General features: G+C 35.3%; 2 protein-coding genes across 2 annotated transcripts; one reads left to right on the top strand and one right to left on the bottom strand.

Moving 5' to 3' along the window:
• The first annotated feature begins 759 nt into the window (after positions 1–759).
• Positions 760–12,140, top strand: LOC128995116 (uncharacterized). Its single transcript, XM_054420018.1, has 8 exons — positions 760–871; positions 1,799–1,913; positions 4,599–4,766; positions 6,488–6,562; positions 7,031–7,253; positions 8,550–8,749; positions 10,987–11,147; positions 11,720–12,140. Exons 1-8 carry the CDS (start codon positions 833–835, stop codon positions 11,984–11,986), a joined length of 1,248 nt encoding a protein of 415 aa, XP_054275993.1. The 5' UTR covers positions 760–832; the 3' UTR covers positions 11,987–12,140.
• Positions 12,141–12,288: 148 nt separating this feature from the next.
• LOC128995117 (small ubiquitin-related modifier 3-like) lies at positions 12,289–26,348 on the bottom strand. The gene is made up of 3 exons (XM_054420019.1): positions 26,199–26,348; positions 21,021–21,140; positions 12,289–12,937 (listed from the first exon to the last, which is right to left on the bottom strand). The coding sequence occupies exons 1-3, from the start codon at positions 26,214–26,216 to the stop codon at positions 12,788–12,790; spliced, it is 288 nt and encodes a 95-aa protein (XP_054275994.1). The 5' UTR covers positions 26,217–26,348; the 3' UTR covers positions 12,289–12,787.
• Between the last annotated feature and the right edge of the window lie 1,613 nt (positions 26,349–27,961).

The raw sequence follows: 27,961 nt of genomic DNA, 5'->3' as shown, positions 1-27,961 counted from the left end.
TTTCCAAATGAACACAGAACCTACTAGTTGATCTTCAACTTTTTTCATGAACGAATTCAGTAGACTGTAGTTGTTTAAGCATTTTCCTAAACCAATTTAAATACTCTTAAACATCATATTTTCTAAACTCTAGGAGAGGACTCGAGATGTTTTGGTGAAACCAATCTAGCACACCATGGGTCTTAATATTTTCCTGAACCTATCTTACTTAACTGCCCCTTTTTAAACAAGTCCAGAATATACTGGGGACATCCAAGTACAAATTATGACTGACTAGAAACAACTTTTTTTATCGCAAAAATAGTTTTAAAAAATTTGGCAATTCTGCACGTTTTGAACATTACAATCTTAAATCTAAATTTAATCCGTGCTATTAAATGCTAATTAATAATGCTAATTAATTAAATGCTAATTAATTAAATGCTATTAAATGAGTGCTATGGTGCAGTAAATTCAATTTGTTGCTGATAAAATTTTAGAGTTTGAATATAACCAAACAAAAATCCAACCAAAATCTATATTTTAAGTATCACTAATCTTTAACCTTAAAATAGCAATTGTCTGGTAAAAATAATCAGCAAGAACTATACACATGACAAAACTATCGACAAGGCAGAAAATAAGTCAAAAGTCAAAGGATAAGCTACTAGAAACCACATGAGACTAAATTGAACCCGATTAAAAAATGATAAGATTAATAAGTGGGATTATCAGAAAGAAATGTTAATTATTGTCTCTTTGATAAGCAGTACCAACAGCTGTTCAATCAGTACCAATTGGTTAGTGTGGAGTCTGTAGGTGTTGGTGTGGAGGTAAAACTCAATCTGTGATAATGGATAACAGGGTGCTGGCAGATTTACACTTTGATGGGGTACGTGTGGCTCATTAAAATAACTTGGTAATGTATTAATTAGTTCAAATAGATAAATAACCAATTTGATAATGCTTTCAGTAATCTCTTGTAATAAATTTCAGGTAATAATTTTGACTCGCTCGGTAAAGTTTTGTTAATTTTTCTAGAAGGTTTAATTCATAATTATTATTCATGTACCAGTAATAAAATACAGGTATATTAATAGTGTATTATAAAAGTGTGTGCTGAAGCTTTTTAAGGTGTCTTAATTATGTATTTATCAACATCTGGATGAACGAGATTATTTAAATTAACTTCCGTAGGGACACGAAAACTAAATATGTATTTCCATACAGTATTATTAAAGTGATACAGTAAAATTTGTGGTCATTGTTTAAGGAAAAAAATATAAAACATTGTGTCCCTTATCTTTAAAATTAAAGTAGCACAGTAATTACAATTAATTTCTTTAGCTTATTTTAAAAATGTATTATATTTTTTTATAAAAAAAAATTCCGTTTAAAGAAGTATGAACATTTACACATAAACCCTGTTTAGATATGGTATGCATTTTAGCGCTGAAGTCACCAATGGATTTTATCTAAGTGATAATGATGCAACCTGCAACCCCTAGGTCTAGTCTGAAGTTATGTGAAAAACAATCCCAGGCTCGTGCCTAGCGTCCTAGGATAAGAAAAAGAAAAAAAATATATTTTTGAGCTATCCATTATGATTTATAAACAAATATGAAATATGTATTAATACTGTATTTGAAATCCATAGTTAAGAACATAAAAGGTCAAAACTGTTTTCTTGATTTGAGGGAATGGGACGGTAAACAAATTACCGTAATGTATAAATTATATTTTTAATAACAAATTTTTAAATGTACAAATAATTGGGAGTCTTACATTTTTAACAATGAATTTAAAAAAAATGTTTTAGTTTTGGGACTGGTTTGTGCATTACACCCCAGTTGAGCCATTGCTGAAAAATCAGCCAACATATCTGATAGTTCAAGCTTCGTTTCTTCTGGGCGGCATTCTCACTCTATTACATGGTAAGTATTATTACGTTACAAAGGCAAGAAATGATGTTTATGGTGTGAGAATGATAGTTCCTGCAGGATTTCATACGAGTACAGATTCTGTAAAATATTCCCACGTGAGTCACAAACAATTCTTTTTGACAAACTACCAGCAACAATTATACAGGATAAGTAAAACACATCCCACATTTACAATGACAACACTGTTCAATATTACGTTTAATATTTTAACACATCTTTTAAATAATAAAAAAAGTATTATAACATTGTTACCCCTTTCCGATTTGTTATGTAAAAGTACAAAGGAAATTGATGTTGATATTATAATGACTTGCTGGGCAGCTGACTGTTTTGCTCGCCTTACAATCAAAAGGTTGCCAGATCGATCCTGAGAAAAGTCAGTAGTTTTTTAATGGTTCGAAACTGAACCCAGCTTTCCCTGATCATTGGGCTTTAAATAAATGATCCTGGCTGATGAAACATCTGATCTTAGTCAGTAACAATACTACACAGATCATCTCACAACATTCTACTCATCATTCACTCTTGGGTTAAAAATGGGTTTTTTTTCAATTTTGATGGTGCTTTCATTGAAATTTTGAACGTTATAGTCTTTTCACCCCTAAATAAAATCTCACAACATTCTACTCATCATTCACTCTTGGTTTTAAAATGGGTTTTTTTAGCAAATTTCCTTATAGGAAAGTAGCTACAGTAGACCCCCTCTTAACCGACCTCGTATTAACCGATAATCGGATTATCCGCCTTTGATCGTAAAATAATACAGTTTGTTTTAACCGACCTTGCTTTGAGAGCAGCTCGGTTTAACCGCCGCTTTCTAGGAATCTCGGCATTTCCGCTCCCACGCTGGGCGATGAGAACTTACCCATACGATTATCTCCACAGGATATGACTAACAATAAGTTATTTTGTGATGATCACAAAAAATATAGCATAGCCTATTGTCAGTTTGTCATCATCGTTCGTAGCTCGAGCACATCTGATCTGATTTGTTATCTGTGCGGCAAATTTATAACATCATTAAGTGCGTTGCGATTTTGGGAACTGATTATCTTATCGCTGGAGTAAACAAACAATGCAACTTGTAGGGAGGGCAGGGAAGGGGTGTTAACAACTCCAAGGTCAAGATAGTTTTTGTGCCTCAAGCCTCCAGTGAGAGGCTATAAATAAACGTCCTGTCTTGTAACAAAATGGTCGCTTGTATCTTTAATGACGACAAAAGGTTCTTTACTGTATTACGATGTATTTGGAAAGCATTAATTAATACATCACAGTAGTAAAGTTATTAGAATAGGAATTTTATTGACTCTTGCCTAATATTGTAATATATTCACTGAAAGTGGGCCTATTTGACTTAACCGTTTTTGTGTTTATTTGTGACATTTCTATCAATCTGAAAAAGGAGATAAGAGTAGTTTATTTTATAAATAATGCAAGTATGACTTCAAAATAATGATTATATAATTCCAAATGAATAGCACTTTATTATGTTATGATTTTAGGGATTGTCCGTTTTATCCGACCTTTTGAATCATCCGACCTAGGTCCGGGCCCATTAGGGTCGGTTAAGAGGGGGTCTACTGTATTACCGTAGGTGGCACGATAAGACCTAGACCCAGGACCGGTTTACTTTTTCATTTTGATGTCCCCAGAGGCCAAAAACACCATTCGTTCAAATGTTTATATATGTATATATAAATATATATTTATATATAAATATATATATATATACGTCCGTGAACGCGATAACTTGAGTAATTTTTGTCCGATTTTGATGAAATTTGGTTTAAAGGTGTAAAGCGGGATAAACTTGAATGAGTTCGCGAACCAGCATGATCGGACCAAAGGAACGGGGCTTTACGGGGGGTTTTATGGGGTAAAAATTGGTTGTTCTCACTTTTGACCCTCAAAACACAAAATTTCCCAATTTCTCTTTAGACCTTTTTAAAGAGCTTAAAAAAAAACAATTAATTTAGTACCTATATAAAAGTATTTTTGTTCGGTTAATAGTAACAGAGAAAATTAAAAAAATTGTAAATTTAAAATTCCCATGCTATTTGTATGGAGAATATTGTCAAATGTTGTAGTTTGCTTGTTTATGGATATATTTTGTATTTTGATCAAATTTATTTATTTTGTACTAAGCTATCAATATTTTACAAAAAAACACACTTTATTAGTTTCCTTGTAGCAGCAAACCTAGGTACTCGTTAAACCTAATGTTATTAAAATATATTTAATTGAAAATCAATTAAGACAAATGGAAATTCACTTAGTAGGCAGGTTTGCTGCGGCGGGGGTATTTTCAATTTTGATGGTGCTTTCATTGAAATTTAGAACGTTATAGTATTTTCACCCCTAAATAAAATGGTTCAATTCCCCACGCTGTTAAAATTATGGTTCAAAAGTTGTTGCAATTTTTATTGCAATCCCCATAAACTCATACATTTTAAAAGTGTACAGCTATCAGACTACACCTGTGATGTATTTGGTGTGTTGGCCCTCCCTAACCAGCTTCTCAGCACTTTTTGCATTTTATATACCTACGCAGTTGTCAGTTTTTAACATTTTTAAGAGAACAACGTCCAAAAGTATTCAACACGCTAATGGGGAAGTATGTTAGTTTGCTGATATTATTTATTTATACTCCTCACTTTACCTGATGTCTGTACACAGCCCTGCGGGGGAGAGGAAGACTACCATATCTGTGGCTAGCGACTTTACTGCACGGGTTGGTGGTAGAGTCACTCTGCTATGTACTGCCCGATGTTGACAACTTCTGGCACTCTCAGTCTCCACTTATTTTTCTTGGACGCAGACTTCCTTTACATATAATATTCCTCTGTAAGTACACAGATTACTTAAATTAGTACGTTTTTCCTCAAAGATTGAACTGTTTTATAAAATACCACCTCAGAACAAAGGCATATCTTATACTGAGATGTGAACTATGACACTTAAGTTGATTCTGTGCAAACGACAATGAACTTTTTTGAAAAATATTAGACCAGTAGTCAAAATTAAGTGTTTGGTCCTCGCCATTTCCACAATAATGTGTTTAACATTGTTTTGTAATATTAAAAAATAGAAATAGAATATTACACTGTGAAAAAATAGACCTGAATTAGGTCAAATTTAGGAAATTTTATTTTAAGCCAAGTTAAAGTGGAAAATGGGAGTAACACCTTTTCTATAGCTTTGCCACTGACTTACTAGTTCTTTAACCAGATTATTACTTACCCAAGAGGATCAATGTCCAGCTTGGTCTATTTTTTAAGTGAAAAAAAAAAAAAAAAAACTATTCCAAAGCCTTTTGAGGATTTATCAAACTAGCCGATGGAAACAGCTAAAACAATGGAATATTAATATACCTATACGGTTTTTTGTCCATGCTTGTGGAAATGTACAGTGTAATAAAATAATGTATTTAGGGAAGTGGTCCAAACCAAATGCGTGCCAGGAATCGAAACGATTCTCCCACACCGAAGGCCAAGAAGCTAACCACTATGGTAGGTTAAATAAACGGTATCAGCATTCTGACACATACTTTCTCCCATAAGTTTGTCAACAACCTTTATCATGTGTAAGCGGTGAGAGTAAATATACGGAAATGGGATTTGTAAGATTTTCTTCAGAATTTAAAGGACTATAACATACTAAATTTTTATCAAAATCGTTCGAGCTAATATTGGGAAAATATGATTTTCCGTTATTTTATGGGGTTTTTAATGGGGAAATAACATAATTTACAATAACTTTTGAACCGTAATTTTTACAGAGATGGGATTTGTACCATTTTGTTCAGAATATAAAAGACTATAAAATACTAAATTTTTATCGAAATCGTTCAGGCCATTTTTGGGAAAATCTTTTTTCCGTCATTTTATGGGGTTTTATGGGAAAATACCTATTAAAAATAAAAATTTCTAAGAAATGAGAAAAACTATCAAAATTGTAAGGATCATAACATACTATGTTAAATAAAAACGGATTTTTTGTCTAAAATCCTATTTTTTGTTATTTTATGGAATTTTTATGGGAAAATAACATAATTTACCATACCTTTTGAACCGTAATTTTTACAGAAATGGGATTTGTACCATTTTGTTTAGAATTTAAAGGGCTACAACATACTAAATTTTTATCAAAATCATTCGGGCCATTTTTGAGAAAATCCGATTTTTCTGGTTTTTTATGGGTTTTTATGGGAAAATCCCCATTAAAAATCAAAATTTCAAAAAAATGAAAAAAACGCCTGGAGATACCATGGATTAGAACCTACATACCAAATTTCATCGAAATCGGACCACAGGTGTAGTCTCTAGCTCTGTACACATCCAGACACACAGACACACACACACACACACACACACACACACACACACACAGACATCACTTCGAAAACCACTTTTTTGGGTCCAGGGGGACCCAAAACGAATATATCCACTCAAAACTCAAACTCGAAAATTTTGACGAAAACAATACTTTCTCCATATACTATGGTATAGGGGGAGAAAGTAAAAATTAACCAAAATAATTTGTTATTAATGATCATGTTTGTTTAGATCCGTGCTTCATCTATCAGGCATCCATAGCCGCTGCTCAGTTGAAACTTCCAAGGTGGGCAGAGCCCTTTGCAGGTATGATAACATACAAACTCAGTCGATGATGGTAACTGAATTAAAAAAACACAAATTCATTGTCAATCACCACTAGATTCTCACCCAATAGTGTGATTTGATTTGGTGTGCCCTCGGTCGGAGCCTCTAATGCATCTATAGACCTCAGGATTTTGCTATTAACTCGAAATAAAAGACAGCCAGCTATATGGGACGACATGTGAAAAACATACTGTTTGGCATGGCCAAGAATAGAACCTAGCAGTCGCCTCTTTAAGATGTATAATTATTAATTTTATTGTGGAAAAGAGGGCCACTTACAATGAAGAATAAACCAACCGTTAAGTATTTTACACTCTCCTTTCATTGTAATTTTTCTGACTTAGACAATTAATTCAAATGTCTGCTTTCACCATATATTTACTTTTTTCATCCGTATTTCTTCAATCTACTTTCGCAGTAACAGCACACATGTTTATACTTTTCCAGTTGGTCTGCTGGTAGTGTTGATAGACATACCGTACGACATTGTCAGTGTCAAGTTTGTTCACTGGTCCTGGCATGACACCGACCCCAACATTGCAGACCGTCACTACTGGGTGCCGTGGAACTCTTACTACTTCCATCTCACCTTCGCAGCTAGCTTCACATTCTGGTTCCACACTGTTCGCAAATGGCTTGATCGCAAAACTGCTAAATGGCAATCCTCCAGGTGAACTGTCATTCTCTTTACAAAATTGATATTGCTCCTCTAACAATGTATTACAGAACTAAGTAGTGAGTGAATATCATATACCTCTTTTGAGCATATAAACATTGATTTTGGTAAATTTAAAATGTAGAAGACTTGAGTGAGATTTAAAGAAAACTAGCAGCCAGCGTCACTTTGTAACTTCAAAATCTGTGTTATATTTGAATTAATTTACAATTTTCTACTGCTCCGAGTTAAGTAGAAAATAATCTATTTTTACTAAATCATTACTTACCACTGACTTTTTGCAAACCCTGAATATAGAAAGTAGTTTTTCTAATAAAATATGAAATCATGTATAAAACAGTGAACACAATATAAAGCATCACAAACAGCATACATACTACTTCATTCACTAGTCCAAGTTCAAAAAGAGTTACTGAATTGGCCACGGCTAAGGGCGGTTGATAAGGGTGAAAACGATTATTTCTTATCATATCCCTATTATTTACATTGCTTGCCCTATTATTTTCATTGTGTGCACGATCTCTTTGAGGCATCTTAGAAAAATTACAAATACTAATGAAACATACTATGAAAACACAGAATCTAACATCATTGTCTTCTTTACATGCTCAAGAAATAAGGCCTACAATATTTTACTTGAATTCACTAATCACCAACTTTAACAATAACCTCATTTTTGTAAGGATGTAAACAAAATTGTATCATGGTCATCTGTTTTGATGTAAACAAATGTAAGTTAAACTTGAAAAAGTTCAGATGATTGACAACAGAATTCAGCACAAACTCAGAAATTTTTAAAGCCTATAAGACAAAAGGCTATTACGGGATATCATCCCAACCCGCAAAAGGCAAATCTAGAGGATAAAAGCTTAAATTTTTTACCCTATGAAAAATAAATATTTAGGGGTTGATTTGCTGAATAAAAAAATTCACTAATTCTTTCAATAATATAGATTGTGTAGTTTTAAAAAGTGTTCTTGTAGCTTAGAAAACTGAGACAAGTTAACATAAATTAATGGTGTTGAAAGTAATAAATTGGTGACACTGTGGCTCAGTCAGCAACACAGTGGTCTGTAGAATCAAGGCATGTTTGAGGTTTGCGTACCCGTACCACTTTGATCAATTCAGTTCATTTTCTTTGCACTTGTTCGATACAATCTGCACACTATGAATCCCAGGTGGACAAAGAAACTCAAGGTTAAAAGGGACTGCCAAAACCTATTTCTTACAAAAATGATAATTCATGTTAGATATATCAAATGAGTTTTGACCGGATTTTTCCCATGATAGATTTGGAGCGGAGTTTCTAACCATGATACTAGCTGCAGTCCTAGGTCCTTTGGGAGGGATAGCACTGTTTGTTCCGATATACCACCCTCTCCACGACCTCTACAAAATCCACTCGGAGGTCACCTTCTTTATACTCTTCTCTATTGCTTTACTCCTGGCTTGGTCTGGCGAGAAATATCCAGCCAAAGATGGAGAAGTCCGTAAGTATAGGTACTATACTGTACCAACTTGGGGAGCGAGCTGGCGTAGTGGTTAGAGCGCGGGACTTCAGTCCCTGAGGTCCCGGGTTCGATCCCCGCCAAGTCACCAATGGATTTTATCTAAGTGATAATGCCGCAACCCCTAGGTCTAGCCTGAAGTAATGTGAAAAACAATTCCAGGCTCGTGCCTAGCGTCCTAGGACAAAAAAAAAAAAAAAAAAAAAAATACTGTACCAACGATATAAACAACTGATGGATCGCTGGCTCAGTGTTGGCCGCGCGGTCTAGCTTCCCCCACCATCTGCTGGCAGAAGCCGACGCAGCCTATACACTCGCAATTGTAAAACGCACATTTTTAGTTGCTGCTCAGTTTAAATATATAGGGATGAAATATTGCCAACACTTGTCAAACTATTTAAACCTTTATATCTCTTTTGTTTCTTGCAGAAAATAGCCCATCTGAATTCATTAAAACTACAAAGTCACTAAACCCAATTTTTGGGTGTTTTTAGAAAACTGATATTGCTAGTTCCAAATTGTACAAGGTAAAATAATAAGTGACTAGCAGAGTACCCGTCCTTCGTACGGGGTTGGCATATAAGTATCAAATGCTTATAGCAGTTATGAGTGAGGACATGGTTTAAGAAATTTCGGTTCTTTTTGAAGTTCGTTCGCTACGCTCACTCACCTTTAGGTTGGAGCTCGTTCGCTGCGCTCACTTTCCTTCAGGTTAGCTCGTTCGCTACGCTCACTTGCCTTCAGGTTAGCTCGTTCGCTACGCTCACTCGCCTCCAGGTTGAAGTTCGTTCGCTACGCTCACTCACCTTTTGGTTGCAAATTAGCTGTTGTCATAAATGTAAAAGAAATAATAGTGCTAGTGCTGCACCCTGTTGGTAATCCTTGTAACTTTAATGCTATTGAACATCACAGAACAGAACCAACTTGTTTAATTGAAACAGCTGTTAAGATTCAATAATTTCATTTCTCATAAGGTTAACATGGGAAACTCCAGAGCCACTGGGGCGGAGCCGAAAGGATTTTTGAAATAAGAATATGCCTATATGTTAATCGGGAATGTGAGCTATCATCATGCCAAATTTCAGCCCAATCCGACCAGTATTTTTTGAGTTTGAGCCACTGGGGCGGAGCCCGAAAGGATTTTTGAAATAAGAATATGCCTATATGTTAATCGGGAATATGAGCTATCATCATGCCGAATTTCAGCCCGATCCGACCAGTAGTTTTCGCGTTTACTTTTCATATACACACAGACACCACCTCTTTTTTATAATAGTATAGATAGATTACAATGGAGAAATAGAATGTACAATATTTGTAATTGAAATCCTATTTTATTTAACAAAAAAATGTAACATAAGCATTTAGAATAGTTTTGCTAAGTTTATGCCTAAGACATAATGTTATGTTTGACTTAAATGCGATAATTTTTTCTTTCAGTGTGTAATGACAATGTATCTTACAAATAAGTCACAAAAAAGAAAGAAATAAGTAGGCCTATCGCGTTAATGTGAAGCATAGATCTGCGGTAAAAACTGGACAAATGTAGTCGGGGTTTTAAGAGTTCAAATACGTTATTTTCTGCAAAAAAAGAAGAAGACATAAAGTTTAGAATAGTAAAAAGAGTTTGGCATGCATTAGCAATATTTTATATCTATATATTTCAATAGAACAGCAACTTAAACAAGTGTGTTTTACAATGGTGAGTATATGGACTGCGTCGGCTACTGCCAGTGGTGGGGGAAGCTAGACCAAAAACAGCGTCCGCAGTGCTACTGAGAGCGCAATCCAGTAGTTCTTTACATCGTTGTACTATACTACCTGCAATTATTTTCATCGATGGTTGCATTTTATTTCTAATTAGCTGACCTCATATTGAACTTTTTTACAAATTACAGTAAAGTATTGCCTTGAGCTTCATCTCAGAGTTAAACCTAGCTTCAAAGTCTTTTCTCGATAAAGAACTGACAGAAGAAGTCATTGAAAAAAATCGTTGAAGATGACGAAGATGAGGCTGAAGGGATCTTCAGAACTTCTAGAAAACGTCATCAGTATTGTCTCTCCATCTTTTTCAATAACACTGACATTTTTAACAATTAAAACTATGTGATGTCAATGGAGTTTATATTTACCGAGAATTTCTTGAATCAGAAGATTTTGTGATACAACATGGAAGGAAAAACACTTCTACTCGTAAAGTTACACTATGTTTGATTCAGGGTTAAGATGGAGATGGCTGCCTTTGCTGGCTCTCCTGGTCCATTACTTGGTGTTCCTCAGCCTAGTCATCTTTGGTCAGCCTGAGAAGGAAATTTCTGTTGGTCTTCACGAACCCATCGGACCTTGCAATCTCACTCGGCCTGTCCAGACAATATTAGGGGTAAGAAAAAGCAGTCGAGGATACACGGGTTCACGATAAAATTACCACTGACTTGTAATAATAGACTTCTAACAAACTAGGCCGTGAGAAAGATTGTCCACACATTGCAAACTCAGAATGGAACCAGTTGCATTTGGCCAGTAAATGTTTACACACTTCTTTGTGTCTTAAGAGGCAGCTTGCCTTGGTGCAACATTTATTCTGTCCAACTAAGCTGTTTTTGATAAGTTCTCAAGATGCTGTGGCAGCTGATAATGTATGACTAAAACAAGAGTGTGAGAAAAACAAAATAAACCAAACTTGACTGTGATAAGAGCTTAATAAACGTTAATTTACAGACAACACTCATATTATATGGGAACAGGTTTTAAGGGTTCAGGCCAGAATTGATTAAATTCTTTGATAGAAATAGAAGGCTTACCTGTACAGTGAGTAATATTTCAATTTTGTGTGTGTAGGTAAGCCTGTTCTTCCAATCAAAAACAAAATCAAATGTATATATAATTTCATTAGACACCTAGAATTATTGGTCCACCAGCAATATGAGTGATATTAAAATTTTAATGTTTTAGGTATTGAGTAAAAGAGAGTTTCTGTGTGCTAAGGACTACGATGAAAGTTACTACGACTTCCACTGCGCACCAGGAGGTGTACCGAAGGGCACAGCCAAGTGGTACACTATATGCGGAACACCCTTCCAGAACCGTCCTGAATACATTGCTGTGATATCCACACTCACCATGTTGGCCCTTGGAATCATCTCCAACATTTACTTCAAGTCTAAAAAGGACACTCAAGACACAAGGACTTTAAATGTGAAAAAACAAAAGTCTCACTAAGTGCAATTAAAGATAAGTTATTTTTTGTAATAATTGTTAGTTGTTGTTTTAATCCTTATCAAGTTGAAAATTAGTGGAGATATAATCAACATTAGTGGTAAATCATCTTTATTAAATATGGCTGACTGAAAAAGTCAGTGGTAATAAGTTAATTGTGTCTTTGTATAAAAAGTAAAAAGCCGAGTCTTGTAATTTTTGTTTTTGGAGAAGAACCAGTCATTATCCTTAGTTTCTGTGATGATCTTTCCTGTAATGACTTAACATCGTTTAAATGATTTTTAGGAGAAAAAAAACGATTAAAATACAAAAGATTATTTTATTAAACTAAAAAACAAATAATGCTAAATTAAACATCAGAAACGGTATTTTTCCTACTAACACAGACTTAATTCTAAACAGTTTTACAAATTTGAATTGACAATCACTATAAATGAACATGGAAAATGGTTGAACAAGTGAAGGTGTCTGGTTAGTCTACTAGGAAACATTCATGTTCACATTTCCAATCTGTGTCGACCTCATTATGGCTTACAACTATTAAGGAATGAACTGTAAATACAAAAGACTTTTTCAGATATAAACACTCGATCAGACCTTAACTATACACCATAGAATCTTCTTAATTTTGAATTTTGTACCGATCTGAAAGTGCAAATACTTTAATGTCACATTTTAATTATATCAAACAATACGTCATGTGAAAATTGAATACATAGTCTTTTCAGAAATGAATAACTGAAACATCATGAGCGTTGTGTAACGCGTCACACAGTGTTTATAAATTCACCACATCACAGGGAACTACACCGTCGTTTTACAGTTATGGCCGCCGGTCTGTTGTTGGTAAACTTCTATAGTATCCCCTTCCTCCATCTCTAGGGTAAGGGGGGTGTCGCTCTCATTTATTGCTTGTCCATCAAAGCGAAATCTGACAGCTGCCATGGCAAGCCCCTGCAAAGAAAAGCAAGGATTTACACAGAGAAACCACCTTTTTTTTATTTAGAGAAACACTAGTTTGTCAATAATAGTCCAGGATCTGAAGGGGGTTGAGCAATGAGCATGCATGAAAAGGGTGACGCAATTTTATTTCTGATTGTTGTTATAGGCACTATAGTGATCACGAAAACGCATGTCGCCCCCCCCCCAGCGTGGTCGACAACCCGGGGAGGAGGGGGGCAATATGGCGGGGGGCGCCGTTTACTAAAACGCCTATAACTCGAGAACAATTCTAGGTAGAACATTGCAATAAACGTCAATTTACTCAAAAAATTATGATCTTTAAAAATGTTAATGTAGTGAAATTCGTATTTTTGATGGTTTTTTAGTTATTTTATATTGAAGCTAAAAATCAATATGGGGTTATGGGGTTAAAATAGGTTTTTCCCATTTTTGACCCTAATAACCAAACAAATTGCAATTTATTTCTTAACCCATTTTGTAGAGCTTAAAAAAAGAAATAATTTAGTATAGCAAAGGGCTGTTGTATGCCTAACGGTTATGGATATAGTTAAAAAAACTGTTGTAGTTTGCTTATATATGGATATATTATAATCAAATTTGGCAATTTTGTTTATTTCATACTAAGCTATCAACATTTCAATATAAAACTCACCTCAATACCTTCCCTGTAGCAGCAAACCTAGGTACTCATTATAATTCATTTTATTTAAATAGGAAATAAAGCTGACAGTTTTCAGGGAATATTTGAGTATAATATAATATTGAGTCTGCAGGTTTACTGCGGCAGGGGTACTTTTTAAAGCAACCGAAATTACAAGTACCAAGAGACACCTTTTAAGGATAAACATAGCTTTTATGTTTGTAGATCTATGAATAAAAAAAATTGATGAAAAATCAGGAAAAAATTATAGGAAAAACTGTTCTTTACTTAAGGTCCGTGAAGTTGGCGTACCCATATTAGCGTATCCACTTTTGATCATACCAATCGTTAGTTCATCGTTAGTTCTCGATAGTTCCCAAATGTTTTCGTTAGTTCTCAAAAAATAAAAAAGTTATAGCCGATAATAAGTGGGTACGCTAACTTCACACTTCCGGGTTCTAGCGCGCGCCGTTTTCTGATGAGAAATGTTTACATCTATATATCAATCGTTAGTTCTTCGTTAGTCCTCGACAGTTCCCAAATTTTTTCGTTAGTTCTCAAAAAATAAAAAAGTTACGAGGCATACAAAGTGGGTACGCTAACTTCACAATTGTACAATTTCCAGCGGGCACAGTTTTTTGACTATAAATGCCTATACCAATCGTTAGTTTTTCGTTAGTTCTCGATAGTTTTCTAATATTAATGTTAGATCTCTAAAAACAAAAAGGTTATAAAGAATACAAAGTGGGCACTCTAACTTCACAACTATAGAATTTCCAGTGGGCACAGTTTTCTTACTATAAATGCCTTTATCTATATACCAATATTTAGTTCTTCGTTAGCTCTGGATAGTTCTCAAAAATGTACACTCAACTATTCTTTCAAACATTCATAGCATCGTTCTTAAACAGTTTAGAAATACGTTTAAAATTAAATGTGTTAGATTATTAATATATAGCCTACCGAGAATAAATATTTTTATCTTATGATAAATTTTTTATAATAAAATAATTAATTAAAATTTAGTTTAATGATTTGCAAAAAGGGGGTTTTATTCAAGTTCCATGCCTATAGCCGGCTCCAGACTGTACCTACGCTCGCAAGTAGCAAATGGCAGCAAATGCTCGTCCTCGTGTTTTCCGTTCATTGCCGGTATTTTTGCACACATCAAAGTGAACGAATATCTTTGCAATTCCCGAAACGAACAGTTTTTGGGAAAACAACACATGTGTGTAGATGTTTTACTCGTTAGATCGTCGACCGGCAAATATGTCGTGTTTTGGGAGTGGCGCATGTCTGGAGACAGCTTATTTTGTTGACGGAAGAACTTGAAATGGCGCTTGACACGGCTTAAAAGTTGAAAATGACTCTAATCTATTTATTTTGTATAGTAGTATACTGTAAGCATTTTTCGTCGAATGAAGGTGCGCGCTGGAAATCAGAAGTGTTAAATTAGTTTATCTATTCATTATGGGCTATACGTCTATTTATTTATTTATTTATAAGTGACAAAAAAATTGTATAACTATCGAGCAGAGATAACGACTGGTAAATAGATATAGGCGTTTTTCTTCATATGACAGGACGCGCTAGAAATCGGAAATATCATTAATATAACCACTTTATCAGCCATAACTTTGTTTTATTTATTAGAACTAAAGAAAATCCTGGAGAACTATCTAGAAGTAACGATTAATATTTATTTTATTTTATTTTATTTTGCATTCCAACGGATAGCTCCATTTTAATATTTGGTACAATTATACATGGAATAACATAGAATACTTGCTTACTACACTAGCCTTGTTATGCTATAGTTTACTGAAAACAATGTAAATGAATTAGTTAATAAGGAAAACGAAAAGGAGAAACGGCAAAAAGATGGCAAAAATAACAGCGGCAAGCAACAAAACGAGTGGAAAACATAACAATAACAGCATAGCTAATAAAAAATAATATAATAAAAAGAATTTTTTCGTCAGATGCAGTTGCACGCTAGAATTTCTGTAGGTGTGAAATTAGCGTCCTTATTCAGCTTCAACTCATCAGGTGCAATTTTTAAATCTTTTTAGAACTAACAAAATAAATCGGTGAGCTACTAAGTACTTACGATTAATATTAAGATATAGGCACTTTTAGTCAGACGAGGGTGCATGCTAGGAATGATTTGGGTGTGAGGTTGGCATAACCACGTTTAAGACCTTATTGGCTTTTTAATTTTTAAGAACAAGCAATAATATTGGGGAACTAACAAGAAATAACGAAGAACTAAAAATTGGTATATATAGATATAAGCGTTTTTAGTCAGAAAACGGTGCCCGCTGGAAATTTTATAATTTTGAAGTCAGCGTACCGTAGAATGGGGTGAATAGAAACAACAGGGTGAATAGAAACAAAACTTCAATGAATGATTCACATTTTTATAACTTTGTTATACATTGACTTTATAGAAGGGAATTATTTTCCCCCATTATAACCATATCCTATCTACATGGGAAAAATTATTTCAGCATATTGGTATCACTGCTTCGGATGTTGGATGATGCGAAACAAAATTTGAAAATTTTGGCGAAAAACATTCTCTTCAAAACTTTCTCTCTAAGTATGAACCTATTACATGTATTTATGTTAATAACCATTTTTTATATTGTCTTAGGGATCTTAAAACCAAGTGGGTTAATAGATTAGCCTTAAAATAAACTATATTTTTTTACTTTATTTTTAATTTAGGTTATGTCATGATTTTGCAAAACCAGTTTTTTGAGTTTTACAACAGTTTTTTTGATTCTCCGTAAGAATAACATGGGCATTTTGAATTTAAGTTTTTTTTAACTATATCCATAACCGTTAGGCATACAACAGCCCTTTGCTATACTAAATTATTTCTTTTTTTAAGCTCTACAAAATGGGTTAAGAAATAAATTGCAATTTGTTTGATTATTAGGGTCAAAAATGGGAAAAACCTATTTTAACCCCATAACCCCATATTGATTTTTAGCTTCAATATAAAATAACTAAAAAACCATCAAAAATACGAATTTCACTACATTAACATTTTTAAAGATCATAATTTTTTGAGTTAATTGACGTTTATTGCAATGTTCTACCTAGAATAGTTCTCGAGTTATAGGCGTTTTAGTAAACGGCGCCCCCCGCCATATTGCCCCCCTCCCCCCCGGGTTGTCGACCACGCTGGGGGGCGACGACATGCGTTTTCGTGATCACTATAGTGCCTATAACAACAATCAGAAATAAAATTGCGTCACCCTTTTCATGCATGCTCAACCCCCTTCAGATCCTGGACTATAATGTTGACACTCTCCTATGACAAAACATGAAAGGTATTTTGCCCCAGTGGAACAAAACAAAGGACATTGAATATTCAGGGTGTATACAAACTCTCTGGAACGCTTTTCAGGGTGTAAACAATGAAATTCCAGGGTTTTCCAGGAGCCTGCCTCAATGTTTCCCTCGTGAATGTTTAGTCCCACTTAAACAATATACATCACATGTACTTAATTTTAATGGTGTCAATGTTCAGTGAGCTACTGTTGACAAAATAATAATCCTTATCATAATCATTTTCATTGTCATCCCTTTATGGTCACGAAAACATTCTCTCTTTCGATAGCAGCATAAGCCTGAATATTATCTCCATTGTTCATGAAAACATTATCATCAGCGGAAAAATCCTAAATATCCTTCCACGGTGAAGTAAACGTAATCACAGACTTCCGCAATCGTGGCAAAATCCACAAACAAATCAAATTTGCTGAGCTTATTCTTTGAAATGTTTTGTATAACTATGCGATTTTTTTATTTATTTAAAAATATGAATTTTGTGTTTCTAAAAATTGTTTTCTTAAAATAATGTTTGGGGTGTATACTTCCCCCTTGATCTGGGGTAAGTGTACACCCCCCTTATTGTTAGGCCCACTTTTATTAACGGGCAGTATTGCTGAGGCGCCGAAGGTTTGGGGGCGCCCACCGGGTGCCTCTCAACTACTGCCTGCCCGCACTAGAAAAAAATGGGGGCACTGATTTTGGGTTTGCCCAGGGCTCCATTGGCCCTGATTATTGTAGCTTTCAACTGCATATTACTTGATGTTGGGGCAAGTGGATTGTAGAGGAGGAAATTAGCTTTTTTTATTTTTTATTTATCAAAATATCTCAAATGGTTCAAGAGTTATACAGGGAGCGGCAGAAATATCTGACGGTTTTCAAGCGAGTACAGTCCGGCAGCCGAGTGGAGGGGGGTGGTGGGGAGCGGCTCATTCTCAAGGCCAAGTGACCCCATTTCAGTCGCCATGGAGCAGTGGACCGGTATACATCGCGCGTTTGTCGTTGAGGCGTATTTTAAAAATGGCGATTCTGTTGTTGATACGCAACGTAAGTTTCGTAGGCATTTTAATGTGGCTCGTGGGGAACCTATCCCATCCCGAAACACCATCAAATTGTGGGTGGATACCTTTAGATCCACAGGATCAACTGCAAAACGTAGGCCTATAGGCCGTCCAAGGTTATTGAGGACGCCGGAGAACGTGGAGCGAGTGCGACAAGCTGTGCTAACATCGCCCGGCGCGTCGACAAGCTGCTGCTCATGGCATGTCTGATCTACTATTCTACGAATTTTGCACTCAGACCTTCACTTTCACTCATATAAAATAGCAATCATCCAAAAACTTCAGCCTCACGACCACGCTAATCGTCAAATATTTTCAGAGCAGCCCGGGCGATGCGGGCTCGTTAGCACAGCTTGTCGCACTCGCCCCACGTTCTCCGGCGTCCTCACTGACCTTGGACGGCCTGTAGGCCAACGTTTTGCAGTTGATCCTGTGGATCTAAAGGTATCCACCCACAATTTGATGGTGTTTCGGGATGGGATAGGTTCCCCACAAGCCACATTAAAATGCCTACGAAACTTGCGTTGCGTATCAACAACAGAATCGCCATTTTAAAAATACGCCTCAACGACAAACGCGCGATGTATACCGGTCCATGGCGACTGAAATGGGGTCACTTGGCTTTGAGAATGAGCCGCTCCCCACCACCCCCCTCCACTCGGCTGCCGGACTGTACTCGCTTGAAAACCGTCAGATATTTCTGCCGCTCCCTGTACACTTTTTTGTGAACCTCCGAAAGGGAAAACTAAAACCACAGCTTTATTAGAAATTCTAAAGAAAATAAAAGCCTTATTATTCTACTATTTCATTGAATTAACACAAGTCTCAAAGAGTAGAAAATGAGCTTTATTTTGGTTTTTTAATAATTAAAATATCTTAAACCATACAGTTTTTCGTAAACCTCCGCTCGGTGAAGTAACTTAAAACCTTAATATTTTTAATAGTAGGCCTAATTGACTTAGGCCCTTTAACTGAGGCCGTGGCGTTCGAAGTGGCAACACCACATGGGATGGCTGAATGGCTACGACTACGCTACACCACTGAACGCTCGCACCAGTCGCACCACGGAGGATTAGAGCAAGCACGCAAAATTATCTATTAATTTAGATGTTATATATATGACAACACTGATGTGTATGAAAAGAAGGAAATAATCATACGAGGCTTTTGTGTCAATACAAGAAAATATTTATTAAAACCCTTTATTGGTACATTGAACATTTAAGTATTATTAACGATGAATTGTAGTTTTATTCTGTCTATTTAGCGTATCTACTCTAGTATTTTTTATTTGTTAAAATGTCAATCCTATTTACATTATTATTTAATTAGGGCCTAACTCTTCTAAATAGCCTAGGCTATTGTTTTATCAATATTATTAGAATAATGACGTTTAATATACAATTTAAAAATTATAGCCTAAATGATTGGTTATATTTAGAGGATGAGTTATTGTTTATGATTATATCATTTGTTTGGTAGAACTGGGTTTTAAATGACTGAAATAACAAGAAACAAAATGTAAACAAAACACAACATCTTGATCTACTGTGCACCGGACAGAACTAACGATAAAATTGGCTTCAGCTGTTCCAAAAGGATGGGAAATCTACTAAGGGTTTTAACATCTCTGACCAACAAACAACAATTTTAGTAGGCGACTAGCGGACTAGCTTTTTCACTTTACTTCTCCAAACTTTTTCTAAAATTGACTTTTATTGCCAAAACAAAGTTATTTTTGAATTCCCTCTCAAAAAATAAGCAAGTTCACTAAATTTCAGTTAGTTATCCTTGCATTTCAATTTTTAGTACCGTAATTTTTTAAAAATTTTCAGAGTGGCAATTGTGTTATGAGTAGAAACGTAAGAGGTTCCTAAACATGTCTTAACTCATAGAAATCATAGCAAGAGAATTTATTTGTGATTATAACTTAAAATAGCATAGTTTTAAATACCTTTGGCCAAGTTTCCATATTTTTTTGTTAATAAACAAATTTATTATTAGCTAGAAATCCACTTGCCCCAGGCGTACACTTGTATCCCACTTGACCAAAAGAATAACTTAGGAATTTTAAATTAAAATTTTTTTGAATTTTCTCTGTTACCTACCAATAACCATACAAAAAGACTTTGATATAGGAAACCATTTGTTTTTTAAGCTCTATAAAAAAATCTTGGGAAAAATTGGGAAACTTTGTGTTTTAGGGTCAAAAATGAGAAAAACCATTTTATTACCCCATAAAACACCCCACCCCGTAAAACCCCTTTCCCATGGTCCGATCATGCTGGTTCACAAACTCATTTAAGTTTATCCTGCCTTACATCTTTAAGTTAAAAACCTAATTTCATCATAATCAGACAAAAATCACTTAAGTTTTAAAACATATATAAAAATTTGAATGGTGTTTTAGGCCTTTGAGGAAATCAAAATGAAAAAGTCAATCGATCCCGGGCCTAGGTCTTACCGTGCCACTTACGGTAATAACTATTTCCTAATTGGGAAATTTTCCAAAACAGATTTGCTCAGTCTGTTGATAAAATTTGACTGAAAAGCCAACACTACACACTCTCAGAGTTCTTAATCAGCTCCATAATCTAATTCCAATTAAGTTTTTAGTGCAAGTTGTCAGGTTGTAAGCTTAAAATAAGAGGTGTGCAAGCGATCTTTGAGCCATATCGAACAATTGAGCACCTAGTCAGAAAATCAAGCTAAAGCAGAGTGTTTCCCAATGCATCTGTAAAGAATGTGCAATTGAAAAGTTCATTGTTTCACTACAATTGAGGCGGACAATGCAGATATCTGCACGATGCGAAGAGTAACCAAAATCCCCGTACAATTTCCAGTTTTCCCAGTTTCCAGATTGGCTGGACACCCTGTATACCTATTTTAACAAATAGTTTGTTAAAACCAGATTTCGCTTTATGAAGAGAAAGTAAAGATTAGGGATTGTATAGCATGCTTTTGTTGATTAAATTATTAATAAATGTAACAATATCAATACGGTAGTAACAAACAAGACTAATCAACTCACCGCTCGATCGCAGTAGGCATTCATCAGTTTACGTAGAGGAGTGTGTTTTTTAATTTTAAATTGCACGATAGCATTATCTTGTCCCATGACTTTCAAGTTGATGTGCTCAGTTTCTCCCGCCTGAAAATTGAAAGATGAATCATTAATGCACATATACCTACAATCACTGTAGGCCTACTAAATACCCCCACCGCAGCAAACCTGCAGACTAGGCAAGTTTACATTTAGGCCTAAGCCTGATTTGATTTTTAATTCAATCTATTTCAAAAACATTACGTGGTAGGGCCTACTTTCCTGTTAAAGGGAACAATCATTATTATCTATGATTTCTTTTCAATAGGTATATCATTGATATTTTATTTTTCTACTTATCCGATATATATTGATATTAATAAATCAGAACATATCAGCTGACAACTAAGGATAAATAAATATTTTTCAGTATCAACAAACTTAAACAAAAAATTATATTGAAATGAAACTGTTCTAAACTAAGCTTGAACCAGCCCAACTTACTGTAACATTTCAAAATTCCGTTCGATAGCATATTCCCCATATGCTTTTTCTGTTATCAAACAAAATTTTGAAACATTGACTTAGCCTACAGCACTTTGGTTAAGTTTAGATATGTTAGGTTAGTTTAGAATAGTTTCATTTCCCAATCCAATGGGTCTATCCATATCCAGTGATCCAACAGGGGTTGCTTACGACCATTTTTAAAATAAATAATATTTTTATCCTAGATAGGCCTACCTCTATAAATTCTGGGTTCAAAAGTGATTTACATTTTTTTTTATCTCTTTTGCTACTTCTACGGCGGCCATTTTTGTTTTGCGGAACACGCAAATTTTTGCTCATGTAAGGGTTTGTGTTAACTTGCATAACTCAGTAACCACAAACACTAGAGTGAACAAAAAACATTTTCATCTGGAAGAAACAGCCTAAATACGAGGGCTATCCAGAAAGTAGATTACGTTTTTGTCTGTATCCGCTAGGGACGGGGCTAGCGCGACCATCTTGGTGTTATTTCGTTATGCAGCTCAGTCGGCATCTAGCCGTGCTAGTAAGAAGTTTCTGCTGTACTCCGTTGAGTTACTGTGACACTTTAAAATGTCTGTGTTAATTGAAAATGACGCAAACTGTGAAGTACATGCAAAAAAAAAAAAAAAAAATGAATGGACTCTTTGGTTACAGTTTGGTAACCAAGCTTTTCGGTTATGATATTGTGCATCAAACTTCACAAAATTTTTGGAAAACCCATAGAGAGTTCTGTTATTGTGAACTTTCGAGTTTTACGGATATCGGCATCGACTTTTTCAGAAAGTTCCGCAGTCACAATGCTGGGTCTTCCACTTCGCTCTTCGTCGTGAACGTTAGTTCGGCCATTTTTTAATTTGATAACCCACTGACGAACTCATCCACCTTTCAGTAATAATGTTCTCCCCATAAACTTCACAAAGTTGCCGATAGATTTCTATCGGTTTACAGTTTTTTGCAGTCAAAACCCTTATAACTGTGCACGCACTTCACAGTTCGCAGCAAATTAACACAGACATTTTTAACTGTAACAGTAACTCAACAGAGTACAGCAGAAACCTCTTACTAGCATAGCTAGATGCCGACTGAGCTGCATAACGAGCTAACACCAAGATGGTCGCACTAGCCCTGCCCCTAGCAGAGACAAAAACGTAATCTACTTTCTGGATAGTCCTCGTATTATGTTCAGTACATATTTATTGAAATGTGTATCAATAACAGTTTTCAACCCATCTCAACACTTCATAAGAAAACGGAAAAATTTCAACTTCTGAAGGCGTATTACCGTTGGAACGAATAAAATCTCAGACTTGATTTTTTTGTGTGTGTGTAGGAACTCAGTAGAACTGTTTGTATTTCAATATCAACCCTGAGACTTTTAATTCCTTTAAAAGTTATAATTTTTCAAAAACCTAATAAGTTATTAGTATGATATAAATCAACAAAGGATGCAGAAATTAAGTAAATTATGTTTCAAACAATTTTGGTTATTATCAACCCTGTACCTTGTTCAAAGCCAGAAGAAATCTCAAGACAAGAGAGGCTTCAACGGGTAGAGTGAACTTTGTAGCTCTACCACATTTCAAACACATAGGCTAGCTAACCAAGGTTATGTTGCAATCAAAATGAAGGAAAACATCTGAAGTTTTTTTTTTAATAGGCCTATACCTATTGAAAATAAAGGTAACATGAAGTCTTATTATTAGTGTTGGATTTTTTAAGTGTCAACTACTGGCTCGGTGTCAACTACAAATGTACCAGTAGGCCTACTGGTACACCTTAAGTTAGGCCTAGCTTATTTTCCCGACCCAGCTATACTTATGTGGAGTTTCAGTATAAAACAAAGTAAATTTAGAAATAAACTTGGCTGGTAAAGTTCATCTTATCTAGGGGTACAGTTTCTTAACTGGGCTATGCTAATATCGATTGAAACTAAGTTATCAGTTTGATTAGTAAACCTTCATGTGATTTTTCCTACATCAGCAAGTTTGGTTGGTTCGGTTAAGTTATGATAGTTTAAATTTATAATGGATATTTAACTTAAAAATATTGATTATTTATAAATATTTTCATTTTGATAGTTTCAATCGATATTAGCATAGCCCAGTTAAGAAACTATAGGCCTACCCTTAATTTATCTAAGGCCTAGTTCAGTACCTACTTAGGATTGATATCGTTTGGTTAGTTAGATAAGGGTTTAAACTAAACAACCGAATAATGAATATTACCTACTCATTTGGTTGTTTGTGCCAACAGATAACTTATGGATGTATAGGCCCGCTAGACCTAACTTAGTCTAAATAAAATGAATTTCCAATTGTTTTAAGTAAAGTTGGGATAAAAACCAAGTTCCAGAGATGTACATAGGCCTAAGAACCTAAACTAGGCCTAACTTATGCCTAAGTGTTCTAACATAGCCTAATAAAAGAATATGCAAAATGCCAGGGCATATATTCGTACGATTTACAAGGAGAAATAACTTAGGCTTTGGCCTAGACTAAATTATGATGCTAAATAAATAATAATAAATTATTCTATAACATCGTCTAGAAAACTTATAAAAATGGCCTCATTAAGTGTCCAAGACTCAAAATGTAAAGTAAAAGTGGAAGGACAAGTGTCAGAGGCTTTCTCAGTAGACACTGGAGTGAGACAGGGAGATGGAATATCCCCAATACTTTTCAACATTGCTCTAGAAGAAGCACTACAGAAAGTTAAAAGTTCAGAGGTAGGGATAAAGATAGGAAAGAAAATAAATATTTTAGCCTTTGCGGATGATGTTGCGATATTAGCACATACAAAACAAGACTTAGAAGATCTAGTCAGAATATTGATTGAGGAAACGAAAAAGGCTGGCCTTGAAATAAATGATAGAAAAACTAAATATATGCAATGTGGTAGACGAGATGACCAAGAAGAGGACAATGAAGTCCTGCAGATAGAAAACCATGTTTTCCAAAAAGTGAACAATTTCACCTACCTGGGAGTCTTATTAACAAATGATAATAATGAAGAACTGGAAATAACTAACAGACTCAATGCTGCAAACAGAAGCCTCCATGCATGTAACAAAATTTTGAGCTCAAAGCTGTTATCCCGCAATACTAAAGTAAGAGTTTATAAAACTATAATTAGACCGACACTAATGTATGGATCTGAGTGTTGGGTAATGAGCAAAAAATCAGAAAAACGTTTAGTAACTTTTGAAAACAAAATTCTTAGGAAAATATATGGCCCAACTAAAGAAGATGGATTCTGGAGAATTAGACATAATTTCGAAATAAGAGAGCTATATAAAGACCCAGATATAACAGCTGAGGTGAAAAGCAGACGCATTAGGTGGGCGGGTCATGTCCTCAGAAGAGAACATGGCACAACCTTAAGCAGTGTATTAAGGAACGACCCAGAAGGCAGAAGGCCACCAGGCAGGCCTAAACTGAGATGGAAGGACCAGGTGCGACGGGACTTGAGGAAGCTGGGTAGAAGTGAAGACCAGGCGCAGGACAGAGAAGGCTGGAGGCAATGTGTAGGCGAGGCCAAGTACCACTTGGGGTACCTATGGCCACTGCAGTAAGTAAGTATAACATCGTCTAGGCCTATATACATAAGTTGAATAAAGTAGGGGACAACTGGCAGCCTTGCCCTACACTTGTGTGTGATTTTACACTTCAGATACTTTATTGTAAGTTATTCCGCTTTGACACAAAAACTTACTTCATCGTAGCCTAATAGTTTGAATTATCTTTAACATTTTTGAGCTTATTCCTTTACGTTGCATTTTATACCATAAGGCCTCTCTTGATATTGAATCGTAAGCTTTATTAAGGTCCACAAAACAACAATACAGCTTGCCCCTTTTTTATAGTTCTCTATCTATAAGTGTCCTTAGGCCTAAGTAATACAAATAGGCTACATTGTCTATCGTTGAATAGCCGTGCTTAAAACCACACTGAAAACATGATATCTTTTCGTATTTGTTTGCCCAAGCCCTAATTCGGTTATTTTACTTAACAGTTTTGCATAGCACTTGCCTAACACTGGGAGTAATGTAGGCTAATGGCTCTATACATGTTGGGATCTTGTCTGTCTCCACTGCCTTTGTGTTCTAACATACCGGTAGCCTAATAAAAGAATATGCAAAATGCCAGGGCATATATTCACGATTTACAAGGTGAAATAACTTAGGCCTAGGCCTAGCCTAAATTATGATGCTAGGTAGCTACATCAATTGAAGTATAAATGCTAAGATTATCTAAGCAAAGGCCAAAAATAAATGTGTTAATCCTATGATTGACGCCAAGAATAAAACCCTTGACATAGGCCTAGGCCTTAGACCTAGCCTATCTCTAGGGTTTGATCTGATAAGTAGATGTGCCGAAAGGTTAAGTCTCTAGAGGGAGTACTTCACACGGCTAGGGATCATGGATGATTGAGGTAATGCAAATTGAATAAACAAAGTCCATAGCAAATGGATATAAATAACAAATTGCACAAGTATACATTGTGCTAACGTGTTAAATTGGCATTTTGAGAAGAGGATTTTGCGGCTCGGGGCACGCTTTGAGTTTAAAAATCAATTACAACGTAAGTACACAACCTGTTGGAACCGTTACGGTATCTTTAAAATAGAAGCATAAATACCTTCTTGTCCTCGGTCATGTTGAATTATAGATGTTCGAAGTTAAAAATAATCGCACAATAACTATGGATCACAATCCCCAAAGCGGTAACTTGAAAAATGGCCGACGAACAACGGTGGACGCTGGGAGAAGCAATTGCGGTGGAAGCAAGGAAATCATAAGAAGAAATTGCCCGGTAAAATTCGGATAGGCTTGACTTCACATAAAACCGTTCCTGGTTTTGGAATATCGAAATTCGAAATACATTACTCTTTCGCGATAGCAGTCACTATCGAATGTTTCGAATCCAAGCTCCTGCCAGCGAACAGAAATAATAGTACCGGCTAGTGATGGAAATATCAGTTACTTTGCTCTATCGGTGATCACTGCTACCGTGATTCTTTGGTATCAGTGATTTGTATCAGTGACTAACGGTGATTATACTGCTACCGGCTCCTTTGTCATTTGTTGGATGTTATTTCTGCTAATACCAAACCAATACCATACCTACAATGCTAGCTTCGCGCATGCTTGACATCAACAATTAATTAAATATGTAACAAATAAATGTAATTAATAAATGTAATGTAATTAATTAATATGTATGTTAATTGATATGTAATGTGAATTCCTTTGCTAGGAAATGTGTCGGGTTTATTTTACTAGAAAAAAGTAAAGGTAAATACATTAAATAATCCTTAAGATGAGAAAATAATTTAATTATTTATCAAACAAGGTTCAAATACAAAAAAGTATCTACATAAATAAAAACCGGTGTAAAAGATTTCCTTACAGGACTTGTTTTAGGCCTATTCATTGTTATTCCTAAGAAACAAAGAACGTAGACGAAAACGCGCCCGAAATTGCGAATTAATAGAAATCAGAACTCAGAATAATCCAGCAACAGCAACAGGGTATATGGGTTAGCTACCCATCACATCACGCCCATCACCGATAGCAGCAAACGCGTATCACAGTCAGTCACAGTCCCAGTCACACCACAGTGACAGAGTGACGGTGAACGAGTAACTGTCACCGTTAATCACTGATACTAGACGCCTTGACGTATCAGTTACCACGGTGATTTTCAAATATCAGTGAAATATATCAGTGACGTGATTTCACTCCCATCACTAGTACCGGCATTTCTCTTCTCCTCATCAGTCATCACTAGGGCCAGGGCCCAACCAAGCCGAGGTCGGAAAATGAGCGAGGGTAAAAAGTCACTTTTTGCCCGTGTTCGTGTGGTGAACTATATTTTTCGTTGCATCATTATTTAACAAATACAAAGCTAAAAAACGAAGTAATATTTATGTAAAGATAACCTCTCAAAACGATTTCCAGCTTTTTTCTTCAATTCTGCCAATGCAAATATGCAGCTGTTAGCTATTTTATCTATGGGAGTATGTTTTATCTATGGTTATATTAAGTGATTCAATTATTTCATCTATTACAATTGTGTTACTAAACCATCGATATATCGATATATAGCAATCGAAAACAATAAATGCTAAAACCTTATCTAATAAATCAATCGATAAAATAATGCTCAATGCGACTGATGCAATAATCATCGAAGCTGAAAACCGAAAGAGTCTTCAGATAAAAGCTATCGGGACGGTTTTGTGTAGAGAAGACTACATTTCTGTGGCATCCGAAATGTGATGATGAATGTTAGCACAACACATTAACACAAAGCCAACCAAAATGTTATAAACTAAATCTAAAGCTGTTGTTTAAAAGAATGCCATTACGTACCATAAATATTTATATTATGTTTTCTTT

The sequence above is a fragment of the Macrosteles quadrilineatus genome, unplaced genomic scaffold (genome assembly GCF_028750875.1).
Source record: "Macrosteles quadrilineatus isolate MER2022 unplaced genomic scaffold, UCM_ALF_1.0 Scaffold_5__1_contigs__length_97177068, whole genome shotgun sequence".
Classification (NCBI taxonomy): domain Eukaryota; kingdom Metazoa; phylum Arthropoda; class Insecta; order Hemiptera; family Cicadellidae; genus Macrosteles; species Macrosteles quadrilineatus.
This window is presented reverse-complemented; position numbering and strand designations above follow the sequence as displayed.

Bases quoted from the DNA above. Each gene is read 5' to 3' on its own strand.
- LOC128995116 (XM_054420018.1), top strand. From the start codon at position 833: ATGGATAACAGGGTGCTGGCAGATTTACACTTTGATGGG. The intron at 1,914-4,598 runs GTAAGTATTATT...GTCTGTACACAG, and splicing joins CATTCTCACTCTATTACATG to CCCTGCGGGGGAGAGGAAGA. The intron at 6,563-7,030 runs GTATGATAACAT...ATACTTTTCCAG, and splicing joins GTGGGCAGAGCCCTTTGCAG to TTGGTCTGCTGGTAGTGTTG.
- LOC128995117 (XM_054420019.1), bottom strand. The intron at 12,938-21,020 runs GTGAGTTGATTA...TTTTCTTTGCAG, and splicing joins ATGCCTACTGCGATCGAGCG to GGGCTTGCCATGGCAGCTGT.